Source organism: Mauremys reevesii, linkage group 22, assembly GCF_016161935.1.
Source record: "Mauremys reevesii isolate NIE-2019 linkage group 22, ASM1616193v1, whole genome shotgun sequence".
Taxonomy (NCBI): domain Eukaryota; kingdom Metazoa; phylum Chordata; order Testudines; family Geoemydidae; genus Mauremys; species Mauremys reevesii.
Genome location: NC_052644.1, coordinates 14,959,670 through 14,980,837, shown reverse-complemented (window position 1 = coordinate 14,980,837; position 21,168 = coordinate 14,959,670). Strand labels below are relative to the sequence as shown.

At 50.2% G+C, this 21,168-nt stretch overlaps 1 protein-coding gene across 2 annotated transcripts; it reads right to left on the bottom strand.

Moving 5' to 3' along the window:
- Nucleotides 1-5,545: 5,545 nt before the first annotated feature.
- Nucleotides 5,546-20,857, bottom strand: LOC120388671. 2 transcript variants are annotated; one of them, XM_039510671.1, is made up of 9 exons: nucleotides 20,562-20,857; nucleotides 19,465-19,503; nucleotides 17,975-18,268; nucleotides 16,632-16,925; nucleotides 13,678-13,761; nucleotides 12,557-12,581; nucleotides 9,541-9,590; nucleotides 8,535-8,566; nucleotides 5,546-6,109 (listed from the first exon to the last, which is right to left on the bottom strand). In XM_039510671.1, exons 1-9 carry the CDS (start codon nucleotides 20,590-20,592, stop codon nucleotides 6,038-6,040), a joined length of 921 nt encoding a protein of 306 aa, XP_039366605.1. In that variant the 5' UTR covers nucleotides 20,593-20,857; the 3' UTR covers nucleotides 5,546-6,037. The 2 variants fall into 2 exon arrangements, 1 of the variants encoding a protein (XP_039366605.1); XR_005590626.1 differs by lacking the exon at nucleotides 5,546-6,109 and having other exon boundaries at nucleotides 9,541-9,776.
- Nucleotides 20,858-21,168: the final 311 nt, after the last annotated feature.

Here is a 21,168-nt window from a genome sequence, read left to right as displayed (position 1 = left end):
CACCCCATTTTAATGGGGCTGCCAAGACTAGCTTTAGGCTTGCTTGGACCCAGGCAGCAGGCTCGGTCTTCACTAGGGTTGCCAACCTTCCCACTTTCGCCAGAAGTCTCCTGGAATCACACCCTATCTCCCGGAGGCTACTGCAGCCAATCCGGGAGATTTTGGGCACTAACAGTCCAGCAGCACAGTGGGGCTAAGGCAGGCTCCCTTACTTGCCTTGGCTCTTCTGTGCTCCCAGAAGTGGCTGTCACCATCCCTGGGGCCCCGTGCAGGGGTGACGGGGTGTCTGTGCACTGCCCTGGCCAGAGTGCTGATTCCACAGCTCCCATTGGCGATGCCTGCAGACAGTGCTGTAGGAGACCCCCCCTGGCCCTCCTGCCTAGGAGCCACTGCCAGAGGGGTGTGCCAGTCGCTTTCAGGAGCTGCCTGAGGTAAGTGCTGACTCCCTCACCCCCTCCTGCACCACAACCCCTTGCCCCAGCCCAGAGCCCACACCCATTTTTCAACAGCATACCATAAACTTTCCAGGACTACAAATTGTACAATCAATACACCAAACAATCCACCACTGGCTAAAGATTTTAACCCAAGTTTTGTTTCATTAAAACTCCTCAAAACACTCAATATTTATCATTCTTTCCACTGTTGTATTTAACACAACCCTAGTTATGGTGTAACTACCACCGCACCCCAATCCAGACAGATTCCAACCCCTGGTTATGTTTTGTTTCCATGCCCAGTGGTGTTAGTTCTGTTCACTAACAAGACATGAGACTCCTCGTTGCAGAGGGTGGGAAGAAAGCTCTTGGGACTAATACCCAGGGTTTGGGGGATTCCTGGGTTCCATTCCCAGCTCATGCACTGACTCACTATGTGAGCTTTGGTAAGTCTCCCCTGTCTGAGTGCATCAGTTTTCCCCTTCTAAAGCCAGGGTAAGTAACATTTGTGTGCTTCATACAGGTGTTAACAACCAGCACAATTCTGAAAGCAGACATGGAAATGACAACAAAGCAGTGTGTGAGCAGACCCAGTGTCTGACCCTACAACAATGAAGCAGCATGTGCGGCCTCAGCATCCACAAGACAATCGTAAAACAAACAAATCTGTGTACAGAATAAACAGCATTATTGCAAAAAAAAAAAAAAAAAAAAACATTGTAAACCAGCACTGACATTGCCAGACACACACCAGGTAAAAATCAATAGAAAAATTATTTAAAAATCCAGTGCGCTCACCTCGCTGCCTCTGCTCCTGCTCGCTGCATCCTCCAGGGTCTGAGCCACTGCTCTCTGGCATCCCCTGACATCTCGGGTTCAAGGGCCTCTGCTCCAGCGCACAGACACAAGGATGCGGTGTTGCCTCCTTTCCTCCAGCAGTAGGTATGTCTGCCACTGTGACTGCCCCCACTCCCCTCATCACATGATACAATGTGGGGGCTTCTGACATGAAGGGGCACCCAGTGAGATTACCCCCCACCCGGCTATGGGTGGGTTCAGCAGCTCACTCAGTCTGGTCTAAGGGAAACAGGGAGCCTTTGGGGGGCAGAGACCAGACCTGCCCTTATCCCAGCAGTGGGGTTTATAAAAGAAACCAGCCCCCTGAGGGATGAAATTTGGGGAGACAAGAAGTTTCAGCTCTGGAGCACAGCTGGGACACGTGATGGATTGCCCCTCCCCATCAGCAGATCCCTGCCCCACAGTGGGGGGAGCTGGGAAAGACGAGGGTATTAATTATGCTCTAAGAAGCAGGGTTATGTGCATGTACAGGAATCACACAAGCGGCTGGGGACAAAAAAGGCAGCTCCCCTGGGCCCTGTCTGGGATCTCATGCGCCTCCTCCACCTCCCACCCTGTTTCTATCCTGCGCCTCTCCCCTCCCCTCATCCTGTTTCCATCCCCGGTTCTCCTCCCCCATCTCCACCCCCTTCCCTTCTCCTGGCCCTCCCCATTTCTACCCCCCCTTCCCTATACCCAACCCCCATCCCCTCCCTCCTCCCACTGACCCCCTCTTATCTGAGGGCTTTTCCTGACCCCCACCCCCCAGCCTAGTGACATCCTCCCTCAGGTGACAGTTGGGCTCCCCCCCCCACCTCTCAGCTTGACAGTTTTGCTCCCCTCATTCCCCAGGTGACAGTTGGCCGTTTCCCCATTGATGGTCCCATCGCTGACTCTGCTCACCAGGCCCCTCCCCCCACAGGACCAACCAACAATAGGCAGGGTCCAGCCAATTCCCCCCAGTTCCCCGCCTTGCACCCCAGACCTGTCCCATCTTGCCCTGGTCCGAAGCCTGGCCAGTGTAAGTTCATTAGTCAGAACCTCATATATGGTGAACTAGATTCTCAATAACCCCTCATCATATTAGACCTGTTTTTCTGTTTGGGAGCCAAGGGCTGGAATGCCTATAGGAGACGGTGTGTGGCTTCTGGTTAACCAGTGTGGTACTGCAGAAGCTATTTTGTTACTCGCTTGGTGAATTGAATTATAGAATAAACCACCAGTTTGGGGAATTGTCTGCCCTATTTCTTGCAATCTGCCCTGAGTACGGCATTTTCAGTGTGACCCATCCCACATAGCAGGGGGTTGGACTAGATGACTTCCTGAGGTCTCTTCCAACTGTAATATTCTATGATTCTATAGCCCCTCTGCCCGGGGCAGGTCACCTCCATGGTGATCTGCCAGCCACACTGGAGAGGGGTGACAGGGTCTGGGCTGCTGTGTCTATCACTGGTGTTTGTGGGGCCTTTGCATAGAGTCCTGGTACAGTCTGAGCAAACCTGGGCTGTTCCCTGCTTCTCCGACCCCTCAGCGCTGTGCTGGGCAAAGGGAGGAGCCTCCCCAACAGCCTCCATCACTTAGGCCTCCTGCGAGGGGAACGTGCCCCCTTGCAGCATGATTCTCCCTTCGATATAGGCCTCTGGGCGGTCAGACAGGACCCTTGCTACACAGCAGCTGCTCCGTGTTTAGTGCTGGCACTGTAGTCCCACACGCTGCTTTGCAGATAGTCATCACCGTATCCCTTTCCATGTTGCAGGGCCGGCCTTTCACCTCCCCCACCCCCAATCTCGGCTTCCCGCTGCACACTGGTCCTGCTCCTCCTGGTGTCTCAGGGGGGTCCTATTATAAATAATAATGGGAAAATATAGTCAGGGCTCAGTGGCAAGGTGATAAATGAGGAGCCAGGGAACAAGGTCTCTGTTCTTCTGTCAATATTCCGTACCCTGGCTGGGTCCCATCTTGCCCTGGTCCAAGCCTGGCCAGTGTAAGTTCATTAGTCAGAACCTCATATATGGTGAACTAGATTCTCAATGACCCCTCATCATATTGAACCTGTTTTTCTGTTTGGAGCCAAGGCTGGAATGCTGGGAGACGGTGTGTAGCCTGGTTAACCAGTGTGGTACTGCAGAAGCTGTTTTGTTACTCGCTTGGTGAATTGAATTATAGAATAAACCACCAGTTTGGGGAATTGTCTGCCCTATTTCTTGCAATCTGCACCCTGAGTACGGCATTTTCAGTGTGACCCATCCCACATAGCAGGGGGTTGGACTAGATGACTTCCTGAGGTCTCTTCCAGCTGTAATATTCTATGATTCTATAGCCACTCTGCCGGGGCAGGTCACCTCCATGGTGATCTGCCCAGCCACACTGGAGGGTGTGACAGGGTCTGAGCTGCTGTGTCTATCACTGGTGTTTGTGGGGCCTTTGCATAGAGTCTGGTACAGTCTGAGCAAACCTGGGCTGTTCCTGCTTCTCCGACCCCTCAGCGCTGTGCTGGGCAGGGGAGCCTCCCCAACAGCCTCCATCCTTGGGCCTCCTGCGAGGCATTGCTGCAGCATGTGATTCTCCCCCTTCGATATAGGCCTCTGGGGTCAGACAGGACCCTTGCTACACAGCAGCTGTGCTCTTGAGGTGTTTAGTGCTGGCACCTGTAGTCCCTAGCTGCTTTGCAGAATAGTCGATCACCCGATATCCCTTTCCGGTGTTGCAGGGCCGTGACCTTTCACCTCCCCACCCCCAATCTCGGCTTCCCCGCTGCCTGGTCCTGCTTCTCCTGAATTGTCTCAGGGGTCCTATTATAAATAATAATGGAGAAAATATAGTCAGGGCTCAGTGGCAAGGTGATAAATGAGAGCCAGGAACAAGGTCTCTGTTCCTCTGTCAATATTCCGTACCCTGGCTGGGTAATCTTCTGTCTCAGTGGAGCCTTGAGGTTCCAGATGTCCAGACCGTGAGTATAACCCACATGCCTAATAAGAGGGAGATATCTCTGTAAAAGATCTAAAGCAAAGCAGGGAGAGAAATAAAGTGTGTCTGGGGCATTATTGCTTTGGAAGCAGATCATGATTAGCATCACACACCCACAAGATTTTGAAATTGGGGGTAGTAGTTTTGGGCATGCTCCATAGGCTCTCTATAGCTGGACACATAAACTCCATTGAAAGCTGGTAGTCAGGGCAACTGCTTTTGCTAAAAACCATGCTGACTTGCATGGGCTGGGGAAGCTCAGCCACAGGAGCAAAAAGCAAGTTAGTTTTCCTGCAGCTCACCTGAATGATTTTGCAGCAGGTTGGGTGCTATTAACTTTCCAACAGAGAAATGTGAGCAGTGTTAGTTAGTTTTCAAAAAAATTTTTTTTTAAATAACTTCTTTCATTTTAATTGTAGACCTTAAATATTTATTCATTATTAGTAAAATTCTCTTAACAGTCTGGTTCACCAACTGTCATCTCATTTAAATGTAAAAATAAAAGAAAAGTCATCTATATTTGCTATTCTTGGTTTTTTGTGTTTGTTTTGTAACAGCGGTTCTCATTTTATACTTAATACTAGCTAATTAATTAATTAGCTATTAAGTAATTCCACAGTCAAGCAGAAGAGAAGCAGTCTCCATGAATTCCTAACTTATAAACTTCTATAACCAAGAGAAGAAAATATTTTACAGTACTTTTCACTCAGCAAACCATATAAAGTTAATTAACAAAGACTCTACTAAAACTCAGCTATGAATGCACTCTAAGATAGTTTTCATTATGAAAACTATCCTGGTTTTAGAGAATTTAATTTTCTTTTATTTATATTTATATGTAACTAAAGTAATATATGTAAATTATAAAACAGTCTTGTAATTTAGTAAAAATTAGGCTATTATTTTAGATTTATAAAATTTTATAAAGTTAATTCCTAAAAAATTAAGTTAATTCCTTTTATTCTTTTTAAATTTAATTGTAAAAGGTGGAGCCATATGCAACCCTTGCTGAAAAGAACACTCAGATAACTATATTGTGGCTCTCCACATGTTTCTTATGTATAATATTTGTGTTAAAGCACTAGGAGAGGGGTGGTGGTTGTCTTACATAAAGTTACACAAGCTCTTTGGGGTAAGGGCTGTCATTTGCTTTCTGTTTGTACAGCTCCTGGCACAATAGGACCCTGTCCCTGTGATCTCTAGGTGCTACCACAATAGAAATGGTAAATCACACTTTACCAAGTGCAGAGGGTTTAAGTGAAAGGTTCCATCTACTGTTAATTATTTGGGTTTTTGTTGCTAGTTTCCTTGTTTCACTCTCCCATTAGTGTAAGGCTCCAGTCAGCTGCGTCACAAGATGACTGGCCAGAGAACAGCGACTGGGAGTAATCTGTGTGGGGTGCCGGGGTGTTTCTCAGCACTGGAAGGACACGCACCCCAATGGATGTCTCACGTACACACAGGGACTTCAGCAGTACTCACTTTTGGGATTTTAGGGGGCCTTGCCTTCCTCATGATTTTTGTAAACTTTGAGTTGGCAATGGAATCTCTGAACAGCACTGAGTGGACTCAGGAGTTGAGCTATCGATACAAAGAGGGTAGGAATACCAAGTTTGGCTATTTTCCCCAATTTTATTTTTTCCTGTACTACTTTGGGCACTGTGCATTGTCCAGCTTTGGCCTCAGAGATGGTCCCCAATTTCCTTGCAGCAAAGCCCCTATGGTTGTCTCTGGTTTTGGGAGGATCTGCAATGTAACTGCGCACTGACGAGTCCTGCATTTCAGCAAGTGGAGCATTAATGACATCTGTCCCGCTGCTGACCGACGGTCGCATATGTCGGCGTCTCTTCTCTCTGGGGCCGGGGATGCTTTAAAGTAAATCACAGTAATGTTACTTTTCTGCTAAGCCAGCCTGAAGCCAGAGAAATGAAGCCAGAAAATGCCTCTCTGACATCACTCCTGTACATACATCAGGAGCAGTTCTAATGGGAATCTAGGCGGGGAAACACCAACGACCCCACTTCCTATATGAAACCCCCTCTGGGGCAGGCAGCTCAGATTGCCCCTCTCCCAGCCTTGGTTTGGCCTTTTCTGTACCTGGTTAGGACAGCTGGGCTTTGCCCTGACACCTGCCAGTTGGGCAGTGGAGACCCTTCTCCTCGCTCCATGCAGGTACTGTCCCATCCCGAGGCAGTGCCGGGTTCTCCTGCAATGGGGTGTTGTTATCTGAAATAAAATTCTTCTTTGCTGCAGGCAGTGCAGTTTTCCTGTCTAGTTTCATGTTTTAATCACTGATGTTATTAATGGTGATATTTATAATGTATATAATGTATATTTATTTTGTACTAGTTCATTATATTGTTATGCTAGGCGATTCGGTGTCCCAACAAGCATGTCTCTGATCTATAGGCAATCACCCAGCACATTCAGGCTAAATAAGGAACCATTAAATATCCCTTTGTTTAGTTTCTGCTGAAGCAATGGGCAGCCACCACCCAAGGACTGGACCACAGTAAGCCTGGGCATGGCAGGGCCATTTTCCTCGAGGTCTGCAAACAAATGCAGGGGCAGGGTTGAGTTTGATTGCAGCTGTATATCTGTGTGTGTGTGTTTGACACAATCAACAGAAACACCTCAGAAGGAACCAGAGAAAGCCAGACACAGCCAGAGGGACTTGGAGGAGGACCCTGAGAGAAAAGCTGAGAGAGGAGAGAGTTTTTGGGCAGAGTGCTGGCTGGAAAGAGACTTCAAGCTAAAATCATAGGAGTGCACTCCTGTTGTTTGGTTGTTCTTGTGTTCAGGGATACAGGACTTTGTAGATTCATTGTAAATAAATGGGGTTGCATTCACACCCATACTGACTCTGTCATCACTTTCTCTTCTCTACAGGAACAAGTTACAAAACTCCAAATATTGGCTAACTGCTTGGATCAAAGGAACCAATATGTATAATTTTAATAGCATTTAACCAACTTTGTGAATTCATATGAGTCATAAATATCTCTGTAACTAGTACCTGTCCTAGAGCAGTTTATTAAAAGCTCTAAGGATCAATCAGTTTTTGATCATACTAAGAGCAGCCACAGCAATACTAGGAGAATCTCTGGAAAGTGAATGAGACTCCAGCTCTCTGAGATCATTTCTGTTCTTTGCCCCAGGCTTTTAGGACAAAATCATCCCAGTGATGAGACATGGCAATGAAACTTTCATATTCACTGGATTGGTTTTGTAGATGGTGAGGGAGGGTCTGAAAAGCAGGCTGATAACGGGATGCTAACTGTAACTTTAACTCTGAGGAGATTCGATACCCCTCCATGATAGCAGTGCACAGCTTTTCCCTTTGTGATACTGCGTTAAACGCTCAATCAGATGGTATATATTAAAAGTAATAATAAAAAATAAGACTTGCATATTAAACTCCTCCCATGCAGCATAATAAGAGGAGGAATAAAAATCCAGAGTAATTGTTCAATGCCAATATCAGCTGGAGTGTGGACAAATAATTATCATAAGGAAGCAGTTGGGGGAAGGAAGCTCTGTGTTAGTAGCTTTCCCTGTCACTAACGTGATACCCTGGCTCCACCATGTGCACCACCGCAAAAGCACGCTGCTAGCAGTGTGAGACCGTGCACACCACTGACATCTACATTGCATGGAGACCAATTGAGGAAATCCTGCCCCATTGACATCAATGGGAACCTCCCGAGATTTCACCTTGCCTGTCTTCCTTCCTGTGGAGGCCCATAGTGGGAGGTTACCAGCGAGTGGTGCTGGGGATTCTCACTTGTGCCGATTCCCAGATGGGTAATATTGTGGAGGAGGTTTTCAAACCTGCCAGAAGTTTGAATGTCCAGTTCCCAGGAGTTTTAATCGGAACTTTGAAACTTTGAACATCTCTGCCTTGGTTGTTTGTCTGACTGCAGAGGCTGGTGGGGGAAAACCTCTCTGTAGCTGAATAGACTTTCAGGCCACGGGGGATTCTTCCCTATCGCTGTGGTGTGTTGTCCAGGAAGTATGTTTTCCTCTTGCCTGCATATGTGTCTGTGTGTCCATGGGGGCAGGGCCTGACTGGCCAGGGTAACAGCAGATGTGGGAGGCAGCTACCTGCTCCTGGGACCTGGGGGGAGATCTGTGGCCCCAGCAGTGAGACCAGGGTATCAGACACAACCTGAATCCTGGGTCTCCTGAGTAAATCCATGTCCCAAGCCCAGGGGTCACTGCTGAGCTGGAACAGGCAAACAAATCGCTCTTTTCTATCACTTCATTCTGTCATTAATAAAAGCTGTGACTCACCTTGGAGCTTCTCAGCCAATTCACAGAGGCATCTGAGGAGAGAATGACAGTTACACATTGTCACTCGGATGTAAATGCCTTTAAGGGAAGGTACCTCGTTGAGCACAAATTATAACCACCCCCACCCCCACACACACAGCTCCCACCTCTCCCCCAACCAGGGCAGGGCTCCCCCGTGGGCAGCACTGAGCACAATGGAGCCTGATCCTGAGCAGGGTCAGTAGGGGATACCGAAGGAGAAGGATTTAATACGGCTGTTGAGGATGTTCTGTGGAAACTGTCTGGGTTTTTGAGAAAGTCGGCTTTTGGCAGAAAATTTCAAGATTTTGTTAAGAAAATGAGTGCCCCCAAACTGAAATATTTTGGCTAGAACTAGGAATATTCTGATTGAAAATACCACCATGCTACTGCTGCATATAGTTCGGTTGCATCGTGCTCATATTGTCCTCTACAGGCTGGGCTGCCTGGCTGGGCTTCATCTCCCATGATGCACTGCAGCCAGGGATTCCCATGATGTATTACTTCCTGTCACCAAGAGGGGAGAAAGTGGTGCATCATGAGAGAGCCAGAGAGCTCAGCTCAAAGAGGAGACCAGGATCACGTGGCACCTGAACTACAGCTCCCATGAGGCACTCTTGCACCCGGCTCCCAGGGAAGGCAGTGGAACACTTTCCAATGGGAGCTTTCCCCAGGATGTGTCCTTTCCATGAAGGACGGAAAGTGATAACATTTTGACTCAGTCCCCTAAGCCATGGCAATGCAGGACTGGGTATTACGGGCAAAGGGTGGGACAAAGGAACTTCAGGGACTCAGATGCATGAGCCCGAGAACTCTTTCTCCTCATTCACTTTGATCACAGGCAGTTTGTTGTTGTAACTCTTGGCCAGACAGTCTGATCTGGGATCTGTCCATCCCCCACCAATTAACACATTTACCCCCAACCCCAGCCTTTCTCCCTCATGTTCAAGTAACCCCAGTAACCACAATACTCTCCAAAAGCTCTTACATTCAATATGATCTTCAGGAGTGTTGCTGATGTCACGCTGGACTCGTTCCCTGTGGGGAGTAATAGGGACGGGGGTATGAGTGACACCATGTGCTCTCTGTGTGTCACCTTGGTGACACTGAATCTGTTTTCAGAGGTTTAGCTGTGAGTAGGTTTCTTCCCATGGCTGGTTCTCCTGCTAGGACCTTACATCTCAATTCAGCTCACACTCAGTGGAAAGGCAGCAGACCCTACTACTGGATAAACAAGGAACACGGCAGCTTCATCATTTATGGAGGGAAAGTCTAATAAAGATAAGCCACTTCAGAAAAATAGCCAAACAACCAACCACTCAAAACTCCACCATGTCAGCATGGAGTTAAGATTGGGGGGAACCAAAATCTGACACCATAGGACGAAGCGTTGAAGAAAATAATTCGTTTCATATACTTAACTGGGTGAAGCATTTTTAACAGAAGAATTTTTTCATGGTAGCAATGGTTAACGAAGCAATGTTTAGGCAAACTATTTGATTTAATTAAATTTTCAATGAAAAATATCTTAAAGAAAATGTTCATTTTGTTTTCTTTCAAATGGACATTTTGTTTTGTTTCACTTTGAACTTTTTAATCAAATATTTATATACAAATTTTAGACAAATTTACATGCTGAAGTTTTACCCAAAGAAAACTGCATTTAGTCCAGGTGTTGGTGTCATCCCAGGGCATGACCTCTAGGTAACATCAGGAGGTGGAAAAACCACAGTGTCAATGAAAGCCTTTCTGTAGTGACCTCTGAACAGACAAGTCCTCCATGTCTGACCACGCGTACCAAGTTTATGTTTGAACTTTAATCGACCTATGTAGGCCGGCAACAAGAAGTGGATTTATCAGTTACTAACACCTGTACAGAGGTAATAGCCAGAGGCCTGTCTATAGTAGAATATAACCTGCTTGCTCCTGGTTGAGGCAAAATAACAGATCAAAAGAAATAAAACAAGATAACTGTTCACAGAGAGTTGCCCAACGAGCTAAAGTGTTTCACAAGTAGCTTAACTGCTTAATGTAATTGCTGCTGCAAAGTGTATTTGTTGCATGGGAATGAAAGGTGGGGAGAGAGGCCAGAGAGGGTAATAAAAGCTTAGCTGAAATCAAAGAGTATAAAGAGGAAAAAACGACTTGTATCTGTGTGCAGGGATTTGGGAATTACATAATCTCACTTGCACTTGTAATTTGGGCTCAAATAAACTTTGTCTGCTTCTCCACCATGGTGTGTTTATTGGAGCGAAGCACACCGGGCAACGAACAACTGTTGCTGTCCTCGGGCCTCTGTGCCGGCAACACAGGTCTGCTCATAATGTAGAAAGGCTGAATGTTCATCATTAAGGCTCGATTTTAATGTCTTTGCCCGGTGTGGAAATACAGCTTCAGACCACACTTCTGGCCCAGTCTGCTAATCAGCTCCCAGGTCCCAGGAGGGCAGGGTGGGGATGTTTGGGGGGAGAGACTGGTCCTATGGCAGGAGGAGGGACAGAGGGAATATTTGGAGACAGGCAGCTACAGAGCCCAAAATTTGGGGGCACAGGAAGCAGGCAGAGACCAAACACTGCTGGAAGTCGGGGTGGGGAATCTCAGCACTAAAGATCTGTGTGTCATGTCTCCCTTACCCCCACCGGTTTTATTGGCAGAGTCACTGCACCGGGAACCCAGGCTGGGCCGGACACTGGCAGAGCCTGGAAACTGCCTCTAGCCTCCCCACGTGCCTTTCCCTCTCTGTGTTCAGCTGGTCACCCCATGGACTCCCTGGACTCCCACCTGGCTCTCTCTGCACCACCCCAGCCCAGTGTTGACTGCTCCCCATATCATGCTTGTCTGGGCCGGGGCCGTGTAGATTTCCTGGAGTTCCTCTCAGGGCAACACACAGCTGATGAATCTGCTCCAAGCTCCGGTGCTGTGAGGCCGGCATGGGCCAGGCAGAGCTCAGAACAAGTGTATGGGGCCCGTAGCCCTCAGAAGGGCAGCAGTGAGCCCAGTGGGCTGAAGGTGACTGGGAAGTCATAGCGGGAGGGGAACAGGGGTCTGGGGGAGCCCTGAGTGGCAGGTGCTGGCTGCAGAGCAATGGGGAGCAACCCTTAGACACTGTCTGAGGGGTCCCACAGGGTCTCTGTGTGTGGTGGGCACTGGCAGGGGTCCCTCAGAGCCCCCTGACAGGGTGATGGGCAGACAGCGAGCCAGCAGCACTAAGCAGCTCCCCCGGCACTGGGGGCAGCCTGGTGCCCAATAAGCTGGTTCCCTGGCCGTGCTGCAGAGGCGACCATCTCAGAGCCCCCTCTGTACAGTGAGTTGTTCACATATACGGCACACTTAGAATCCCCACGGGCGTCCCTGCTGCCCGGCTCTCCCCAGCAGGCAGGGAAGCACTATGACTAACCCATGCAAAGACCTGCACTGAAATCACAGCCACTGTGAGTGAATCTACTGTGGGTATTTCAGGGCGAGTCTGTGCGTGGATACGCCAAGCCTGGCACTAAACCAGCTGCAGCCGAGGAAGCTAACATTGGGTGTTACCCACTGCAGCTGGATGGACTGGAGACCCTTGGTTCCCAGCCAGGCCTGGCCATTCCCAGCCCCACTCCAGAAGAACAGACCAGGTTCTAGGGAACTGGCTGGGTTGGTCGGTGTCACTTTGTGGCCAACCAGCCCCAACAACCCCTGATTGTAAAACAGGGTTTTCAAACGCCTCGGGGCGATTTTCAAACACACTCACTCTGCTGCTGGTGAATTCAATGGAAACATGCCACTTTGTCAAACCCCTTCATTAAAGTGTCTCCTCATAACCCCCCAGATCCCGTCCCCACCAGGGAGTTCATTCTGCCCTGGCCTTTCAAAACTCCTCCAGAACAAACAGACTGAAACCCCACTCACAGCAGGAGGCTGAGTTCTGTGGTGAGGCTGAAGCAGCTGCCAGCTCTTCCATGAGGCAGAGAGAAGAGACCCAGAATGGAAATGAGACGGGACAGGGTATAATCTCCTCTTACCTTTGATCCCTTGCCAGAGATGCAACTGGAAGCAGTGAGACAATGTAATCAGAGATGTGGGCACAATTTCTCATGTGCAGAGATTGAGAGAGAGAGAGAGAGAGAGAGAGAGAGAGAGAGAGAGAGAAACTGAGTAACAAGGCCCCAATTCCTCATCGTGTTGACACAGAACCTCATCCCCACAGCCCAGCCCAGCGCTCTCCTCCACCAGCCCCACTGACTGCCTCTGGGAAGGGTGTGGCCAAGTCTGATGATTTAACTGCCAGTCTCATAGCATTTCATGTTCTATGTAAAGCCCCAGGTCTGAGAGTCAGGGGATTCAGTGCGAATCTTGGCTTTTGTTAAAAAATAAAATAAATTTATAACCCTCATTTTGGGGGGAGAAAAGCTGGAAAATGTGACCTAAAGGACCCCTCCAAGATCAAATCCCCCAAGCACATACAAAGACCCCACATTTATGACTTCTTGGAAATCCCATGAGTTTTAAGCCAATCTCGAGATTGTTGGGGTGACTCGAGTGCTGTGAAAGCTTGGGACTGGGGACGCTGTGTGAGGAAAGGTTGGCAGGGCAGAGCTGTGTCCAGAGCTCTATTTCCAGAGCTGTTAGGCCCTGATTCAGGAAATCACTTACACACGGGCACAGGCATAAGGGCCCTTCCTGACGAGGGGATGCCTTCCTGAACTGCAGCAATAGTGATCCGTGTGTCGATGTTCCATCCAGACACATGCCCCTGGCTGAGCCCTAGATTGTGGCCATCTGTGGGGCAGGGACTATCCCCTTCATTACTGATCTGTCCAGTACTGGATGCAGTGGGGTCCTGATCCCTGATTATGGCTCCAGGGCACTAGAATAACACACCTAATGCACAGCACCTAGCACAGTGGGGCTCTGATCCCTGACTGGGGCTCCAAGGTGCTACTGCAATACAAAATAATCACTATGATAATCCATTTCATCATCTCTGATCTTTGCCCCCAACCAGCCTCCCAAAAACACAATTTCACTGTGTCTTTGATCATCTCTCTCCCCCCATCCCAGACACACGGGGTACAGAGGGGTTGTCTCTGACACATTTGCCTGTACATCTGATAATGAGGCTTGGCCTCACTCTCATACCCACCTTTCTTTCCCAGCAGATAAAGCACCACAGCCAGAATCAGGACAGCAGGGATTGTAATTCCCAACAGGAGCTTTAGATCCAGCCCTAGGAAAGAACTTCAGTGTGAATGGCCTCCCCAAGCAGCCACCGGCAAGTCCCTACTGGCTGGAGTAGGCTGAGCCCTGTGGTAAAGTGACCCCTCTGGCCTCATGAATATTCCCAGGTCGCTCACCCCACGGTTAACTGCAAAGCGACATTACAAGTAAAGTTGGTTGAATTACAACCAACATTACAAGTAAATTTGTTTTGACCCAACATTTTTTTTAATCCCAAACAAGTTTAATTTAAATAAACCCCCTGCAAACAATTTTTTTTTTTTTTAATAATTGGAGATATACCAATCTCCTAGAACTGGAAGGAACCTTGAAAGGTCATTGAGTCCATCCCCCTGCCTTCACTAGCAGGACCAATTTTTGCCCCAGATCCCTAAGTAGCCCCCTCAAGGACTGAGCTCAGGGAAGCATCATGATTCAGGACAGCGCCGAGATACAAACTTAACTTCAAACAACCATTTTAGTTCCAGCAATGGGGTTGCAGCAGGAACTTAAAGTTAAGCAGATACATAGGTTAACTGGATAGGGTTGGACTTGCACACATGTTCAGAGATTTCCTGGGTTGGGGCCAGAGATCTGTACGGCGTGTAGAAACATGTACAGTTCTGGTCTACAAATATACAATGGAAGAGTTTTCCATCAGAAAATGCAGTTTTGTCAAAATCAAAACCTTTTGACAATACTCTTCGATGCTTCTAAACCAAAATGTTGCTGAATTTCTGTTGCATGAAATATCTGAAATTTTGACTTTTTCCCCTGATTCAGGATGAAAATAAAATGTGAAAGGTCAGAATTCTCACAGGAAAGAAATGCCATGTTCCTACCAACTCTTGAGGCACAGATAACATTAGTTTCAGAGTGGTAGCTGTGTTAGTCTGTGCCAGAAAAAACAACGAGGAGTCCTTGTGGCACCTTAGAGTCTAACAATTTTATTTGGGCATAAGCTTTCGTGGGCTAAAACTGACTTCATCAGATGCATGGAGTGAAAAAACCAGTAAGCAGAATATATATAATAGCACATTGAAAGATGGAAGTTGCCTTACCAAATGGGGGGTGGTCAGTGCTAAGGAGGCCAATGCAATCAAGGTGGCCCAAGGTAATTTTCCCTCTGCTGATACTCACTCCTTCTTGTCAACTGTTGGAAATGGCCACCTTCATTGCATTGGCCTCGTTAGCACTACAAAAGTAATTTTCCCTCCCTTGGTATTCACCCCTTGTCAACTGTTGAGAATAGGCCACTTCCACCTTAATTGAATTGGCTTGTTAGCACAGACCCCCGCACTTGGTAAGGAAACTCGCTTCTTTTCATGTGCTATAATATATATTCTGCTTACTGGTTTTTTTCACTCCATGAATCTCATGAAGTAGGTTTTAGCTTATGAAAGCTTATGCCAAAATAAATTTGTCAGTCACTAACAAGGACTCCTTGTTGTTTACGCAGATAATATTAGTGTCATTCTGGCAGGAGTCACCAGGTGGCACTGTTATACAAAGTCTGACTATATTTTCCTTGCGGTGGAAGGGGTGCACACAGCTTTTGCAGATATACTGTTTAGGTGTTGGTTTGCTGATGCAGACACTTTGGAGGCAGCTGGGGCAAACAACCAGGTTTGGGCTGTGCTAAAGTCATTTCCTGGGACACCGGTGCTTCCTAAGAACTGGGCACTGGTGCTTGGTTGAGATTCCTGAAAGAGGGGTTTGCCTGCATGCTGTTTGTGACACCTCTGTTCCAGGACTGAAGCACAGAGCATAAATAACTAATTACACAGAGAGAAAGAATTTGTGAGCCCAGGCATGATGATGCATCTGGTGCCTCCTGCTACAGCAACAACAAATACAGTGAGTGGAGAGGGAGGAAATAATCCCCTAAATGCCGGTTTAGCAGAGGGGGTCTGTGAACTTCAGAGGAAACTCTTGCCCATCAGAAGGGTTTGGGATTCCCCCTTTGAAAGGGCCATTTTCCTGCCCTCAGAGATGTTGCCCAGCTCAGCAATGCTGGTTAAAGCCTGGAGAGCTGCAGGGAGAGAGAGAGAGAGACCACCACATTGGATGAGTGCATCAGCCTGTTGTGTCATTGTGTGTTTCCTCTACATCCATCGTCATGGCGATCACACTCAGACTGGGGGCTGCCCAGCCCAGGACTCACTTTTCCCCAAATAGAATCCCCTAAATGAAGAAATGCTTCAAATTCATTGACCTTGGGTAGGGGGAAACCCCTGATACCACCACTGCTGGAGTCACTTCCTAGGTAATACATACATAAGAGACCAGAGCAGACTCCAGGCCTATAAAGAGGGCAGGGATCAATGTCCACAGGGATCAGTGCCCATTGAAGGTAGGACAGAAAGTAATGGGCTTAATCTGCCACAGGGAAAATTTAGGTTAGATGGTGGGAAAAACTTTCTCACAATAATGGTAGTTAATCACTGGAACAGCTTCCAGGGGAAGTTGTGGAATCCCCTCACTGGAGGTTTTTAAGAACAGTTTGGACAAACCTCTGTCAGGGATGGTCTAGGTTTACTTGGCCCTGACTCAGTGCAGGGGTTGGACTTAATGACATCTTGAGGTCCCTTCTGGTGAGACTTTTCTATGATGTCCCCATTCCTTACCTGCCTGGGCTGGGCCGTCTGAGCTGAGAGGGGTGAAAATGGGGGGTGGAAGGTTCCCTGTGATAAATTTAGAACAAAGATGTTACGTTAAAAAAATTTCATTTTAGATTTTGAAAACTGATTAACTTCAGTGTTTGGATTTTCAGGGGTTTGTTATTTAATTGTCTGTTCACCCTTCTGTCCCGTGATGCTGAGTTGCTGGGCAGGGCTGAGATGGGATACGGACACACACAAAGACACACACACGCCTTACCGGTGACACTGAGGTGCTGGGCAGGGCTGAGCTGGGATCTGGTCACCTGGTTCTTGCTGCCCTTGATCTCGTACCCACAGGAGTAATTCCCAGAGCTGCCCCGAGACACCACATGGTCATAGTCGTAGGTGAGTTTCCCCAATAAGCTCCTCTGGGACGAAACTTCCTCCCCGTCCTTAAAGAAGACGATGCGGGTGGCCAGGGCCCAGGAAAACACGGAGCACTGGAGTCGCACAGAGTCCCCCGGCCGGGCGGACGTCTGGCTCAGGTAGAGGGTGGGGGCAGGGAGAGCGCCTGGAAGGGGAATGGGTCACAGCTGTCAGTGGGGTTTTGGTGGTGCCCAGTGTTCTTGATGGGGCAGAAGGTAAACGGCAGGTGGGTCTGTGCCACGTCTGGGATGGAGGCTCTGATTCCAGCCCAGCTGGGCAGATGGGGGGACGAGCTCTCTCCAGGGCCCAGGCACTTTATTCCCCAGGATCATTGGGGTTATGTAAGAGCCTAAGGGCTCAGCCGGGCTGGGCTCCCATTGTTGGGTCCTGAGCACTCTCCTAGAAAAAGAGGCCCTGGCGTGGGCACTCCCCTGACATAGCTGGGGCAGTACAGCTGGGAGAGAGGCAGCCATTGGCCATTGAGAGCTGTCTAGGGCCTGGCCAACACATTGGCCTGCCGGCACAGCCCATGCAGTGAAGACCACTCACTGCCCAAGGGAGCTCATCAGCCAACAGCCAAGGAGCTGTGCCCAGTCCCTAAGCCCTCCGGCGTCTGCTCTACCATCCTCCTTCTCCTTCTGTCCCTCCCACGCTTGAGGCCCCAAGCTGGCACGAGGGTACCAGGAGCAATTCCAGGCCCAGGCTAAGGGAAGATCCTGGAGCAGCAAAAGGGAGAAGAGCCCCCTTTCTTGGGAATCACCAGGGTGATGGGACCCTGCTCTGAACTCACACGTGAATTGCTGCCGCCACTGGGTAGATCAATATCTGCCTGTCACCTTCCCCACCCCAGCGGTGCCCCCTGCTGCTGCCTTGGCTGGCAGCATCTCCTGCCCCTGCTGCTCAGGCAGCCAGGAAACAAATGTGGCCATGACCAAAAGCTACAACCTGGCTCCACCAGAGCTGGACGGGACACAGAGTCACTGGGAGCGGCTCTCTGGCCATATGGGAGCTCAGCCTGGGTGATCTAATGGTCCCTTTTGGCCATTCCCTCTTGAAAGCCCTGGTCCTTGCTCTGCCATTCACCCACCACCACCACCACCTTCTCGGGGTGCTGAGTTGCTGGGCAGGGCTGAGCTGGGATATGGTCTCTCACACACACACACACGCACGCACGCACGCACGCATTGGCCTTACCGCTGATGATGAGGTGCTGTGGAGGGCTGAGCTGGGACCTGATCACCTGGTTGTCATTGTCCTTGATCTCGTACCCGCAGGAGTAATTCCCGGAACTGCCCCCAGATATTGCATGGTCAGAGTTGTAAGTGAGTTTCCCCAATAAGCCCCTCTGGGATGAAACCTCCTCCCCGTCCTGACAGAAGACGATGCGGGTGGCTAGGAGCTGGGAGATCACAGAGCACTGGAGCTGCACGGATTCCCCCGGCTTCACAGACGTCTGGCTCAGGTAGAGAGTGGGGGCAGGGAGAGCACCTGGGAAGGAGAATGGGTCACTGCTGTCAATGGGACAGGAGGAAAATGGCAGGTGCAAAGTGCCACCTCTTGGTTGGAGACTCTGATTCCAGCCCAGCTGGGGCAGTACGGCCCAGAGAGAGGTGACCCTTCTGCGAGGCCGGCCACTGGCTGTTGGGGGCTCTCTAGGGGACCCCTAACACCCTCTGCCCTGCCTCGGCAGCCCATGCATTGAAGAACAGTTGCTGCTGCAGGGAGCTCCGCAGGGGACAGCCAAGGAGCTGTGTCCAGAGCCTAACTGCTCCGACATCTACTCTAACATCCTCCCTGTTCTTTTGCTCTTTGCACCCCGCAGCCACCAGCCGGCACAGGGGAAAACGGGGTCTATTCCAGGCCTGGCTAAGACAAGGTCGTGGAGCAGTGGCAGGGAGAGGATCCCCCTTTCCTGGGAATTGCCAGGACAATAGGACCCAGCTCTGAATTCACAGGGGAATTGCTGCTATTGCTGGGTAGGTCAATATCTGCCTGCCACCTTCCCCATCCCAGTGGTGCCCCCTGCTGGTGCCTGGCTGGCAGCATCCCCTGCCTCTCCTGCTCAGACAGTCAGCAAAGAAATGAGGCCATGACCAAAAAAATACATCCCGTCTCAGCCAGCCCCTGCTGGGCTGGACACAGGGCCGTTGGGCGCAGCTCCCTGGCCCGGGTCATGCGGGAGCTCAATCTGGGTGAGCTAATGATCCCTTCTGTCTGTACCCTCTTGAAAGTCCCTTGCCCGGCCAGGTTGAGTGTTGACAACGCTGCTATTATTGAAGGACAAGGTGCAGGCTGCATCCTGGGGGCAGAGCTTCAGAGACAACTCTGCGGCCGCAAGGGACTAGGAGCTGGTGCCATAGGAAGGTAAAATCCCTTGGGGTCAGAGCTGTGTTCTCTGCTTCCCAGGGCCAGTGCCCTGCAGATGGGCCATAGATGTGACTCTCCATCTGCATTTCACACTGGCCTCAGGTCACAGGAGAGAGGGATCAGGGCAGGGAGGGACCAGCCAGGAGACCTGCATCCCACTCAGATCCCACGGAACCCCATCCGCCTTCCAGTGCCATTGGCACTGGCACTGCACTGAACTGAACAGGACATGGCCCAAGGGGTGGTGGCTAGATGCCCTGGAGAGGGAGGGGTATATGCCATGGGTAGATTGGGGACAGACAGACAGGTGGACTCACCGGGAGCTGAGCAGATCTCCTGGCTGCTGGGACCCAGCGCTGGGAACAGAAAGGTGACGTGTTCAGTGCCAGGCTAGAATCACCCCTGCTGTGAGACGCCCTGAATAGCTGGTAGGGTCTGTGCTCCCCCCATGGTCCCCGCTCCTGAGGTAACAGTGCCCCCTGCAGAGACGGGTGGGCTCTGGGTCTGTAACACACCACATCGCCCTCCCCAGCCCTGTGCACTGAATGGGATTCACATGCAGGCACCTGGGAACCAAGGCCCCACATCTCTCTTCATCACAGAGGAGCCTGGGTGGGATGGGTGGGGCTGGAACCTGCCTGCTCCATGAGACTCTGCCAGGCACTATGCAGAGCTCTGTGAGGCCCATGTGGGTGGCCTGGAGGGTTCCCATGCCCCCGGGGGATCAGCACTGAGTGACTCTGCACAGGGCTCTGCTAACAGCCCAGCAGTGCCTACATTCATCCCCAGACCCATTAACTGAGCTCAGCCCCTCACTTCCCCAGCAGAGCCTGCATCAGGGAACACGCTATGGCCAGACAAAGGGTCGGGCCCAGACCTGATAGGTACATTTGAGAGTAAGGCCCAAAGCAGAACCCTCAATCCCAACCCCCTCTCACTGGTAACAGAAGCAGAGCCCAGCCTGGATCCTAGCTCAGTGTCTCTGGCCCCTCAGTAACACTGACTCTTGGCAAACTCCAGTGAGAAAGGAGGCAGCAGTTTCTCCCCGTGTGGGGGATTAACCCCTGGCACCAGCTCCCCAGGGAAGAGGGAGAATCACAGCCAGGCCGGAGGCCTTTCTGGGAGATGCTTTAGTCAAACACAAGTGACTGGGCTCAGTGCAGGGGAGCTGGGGAAAATTCTCAGCTCTGGACTGTCAGGTGGTGAGATTGGATGGGCTAATCGTCCCTGCTGGCCTTAAACTCTGTGAAGCTGCGATTGTAGCCCCAGCGTGGGCTGACTGCTATCCCTGGCCCATCCCCAGCACCGAGCGCTGGCCCTGTGCTGGTTTGGGACAGTCCCATTCCCTTAAACATCGCAACAGCGCAGTATACTCAACCTGCTATGAATTAGCATAGGGTTCCTGGATACTCACCGGGAAGCAAGAGGCACAGAGACAGGATCATCAGGGCGGTAGGATGGATAGAGCCCAGTGGCTTCTACTGCTGACGGGGTCAGGAGGGAACAATCCACAGTCACTCCCTGCTCCCGCCTGCCCGCTCTGCTCTGTCTGACTTCCAGAGAAGGGAAGCTCCAGGCTCTCTCTCTGCTCTGATCTGCCCCCGTCTGCTTCCCAGGGTTGGATACTCCACCCAGTCCCGCTCCCTGCTCCCAGTTTCCTGGGGTCTTTAGTGCTCAGGCAGCAGAGATGCTGCAGCCTCTCTCTGATCTTTTCTGTCCCCTCCTCAGGTCTGATATTCGTCATCGCTCCCCATTTCCTGCCCCACACCGCCCCCCTTCCCTGCCCCGACCGCAGTGTCTCTATTTAGGGCTGTAAGATTTAGAACTGAAGGAGCCTAGTTTGCTTGTTTGAGTTTAAACATATCACTGAGGAAACACCTCTCATCCCATCTCACTGCCTGGAGTCCGAGACACCCCTGCGGGAAGCCAAACACCAGAAGGCCTCAAGGGAAATCCGTTAGGAGCACAAGGCAGGGCAGTTTTGCAGAGTAACTTTTCATAGTCCTTGATGCTGAAGTGGA

Coding starts and splice junctions, on each gene's coding strand:
- LOC120388671 (XM_039510671.1), bottom strand. CDS start 20,592: ATGATCCTGTCTCTGTGCCTCTTGCTTCCCG. Junction 19,504..20,561: donor TCTGTGCCTCTTGCTTCCCG/GTGAGTATCCAG, acceptor TTCTGTTCCCAG/CGCTGGGTCCCAGCAGCCAG. Junction 8,567..9,540: donor TCCTGAAGATCATATTGAAT/GTAAGAGCTTTT, acceptor TTCTCTCCTCAG/ATGCCTCTGTGAATTGGCTG.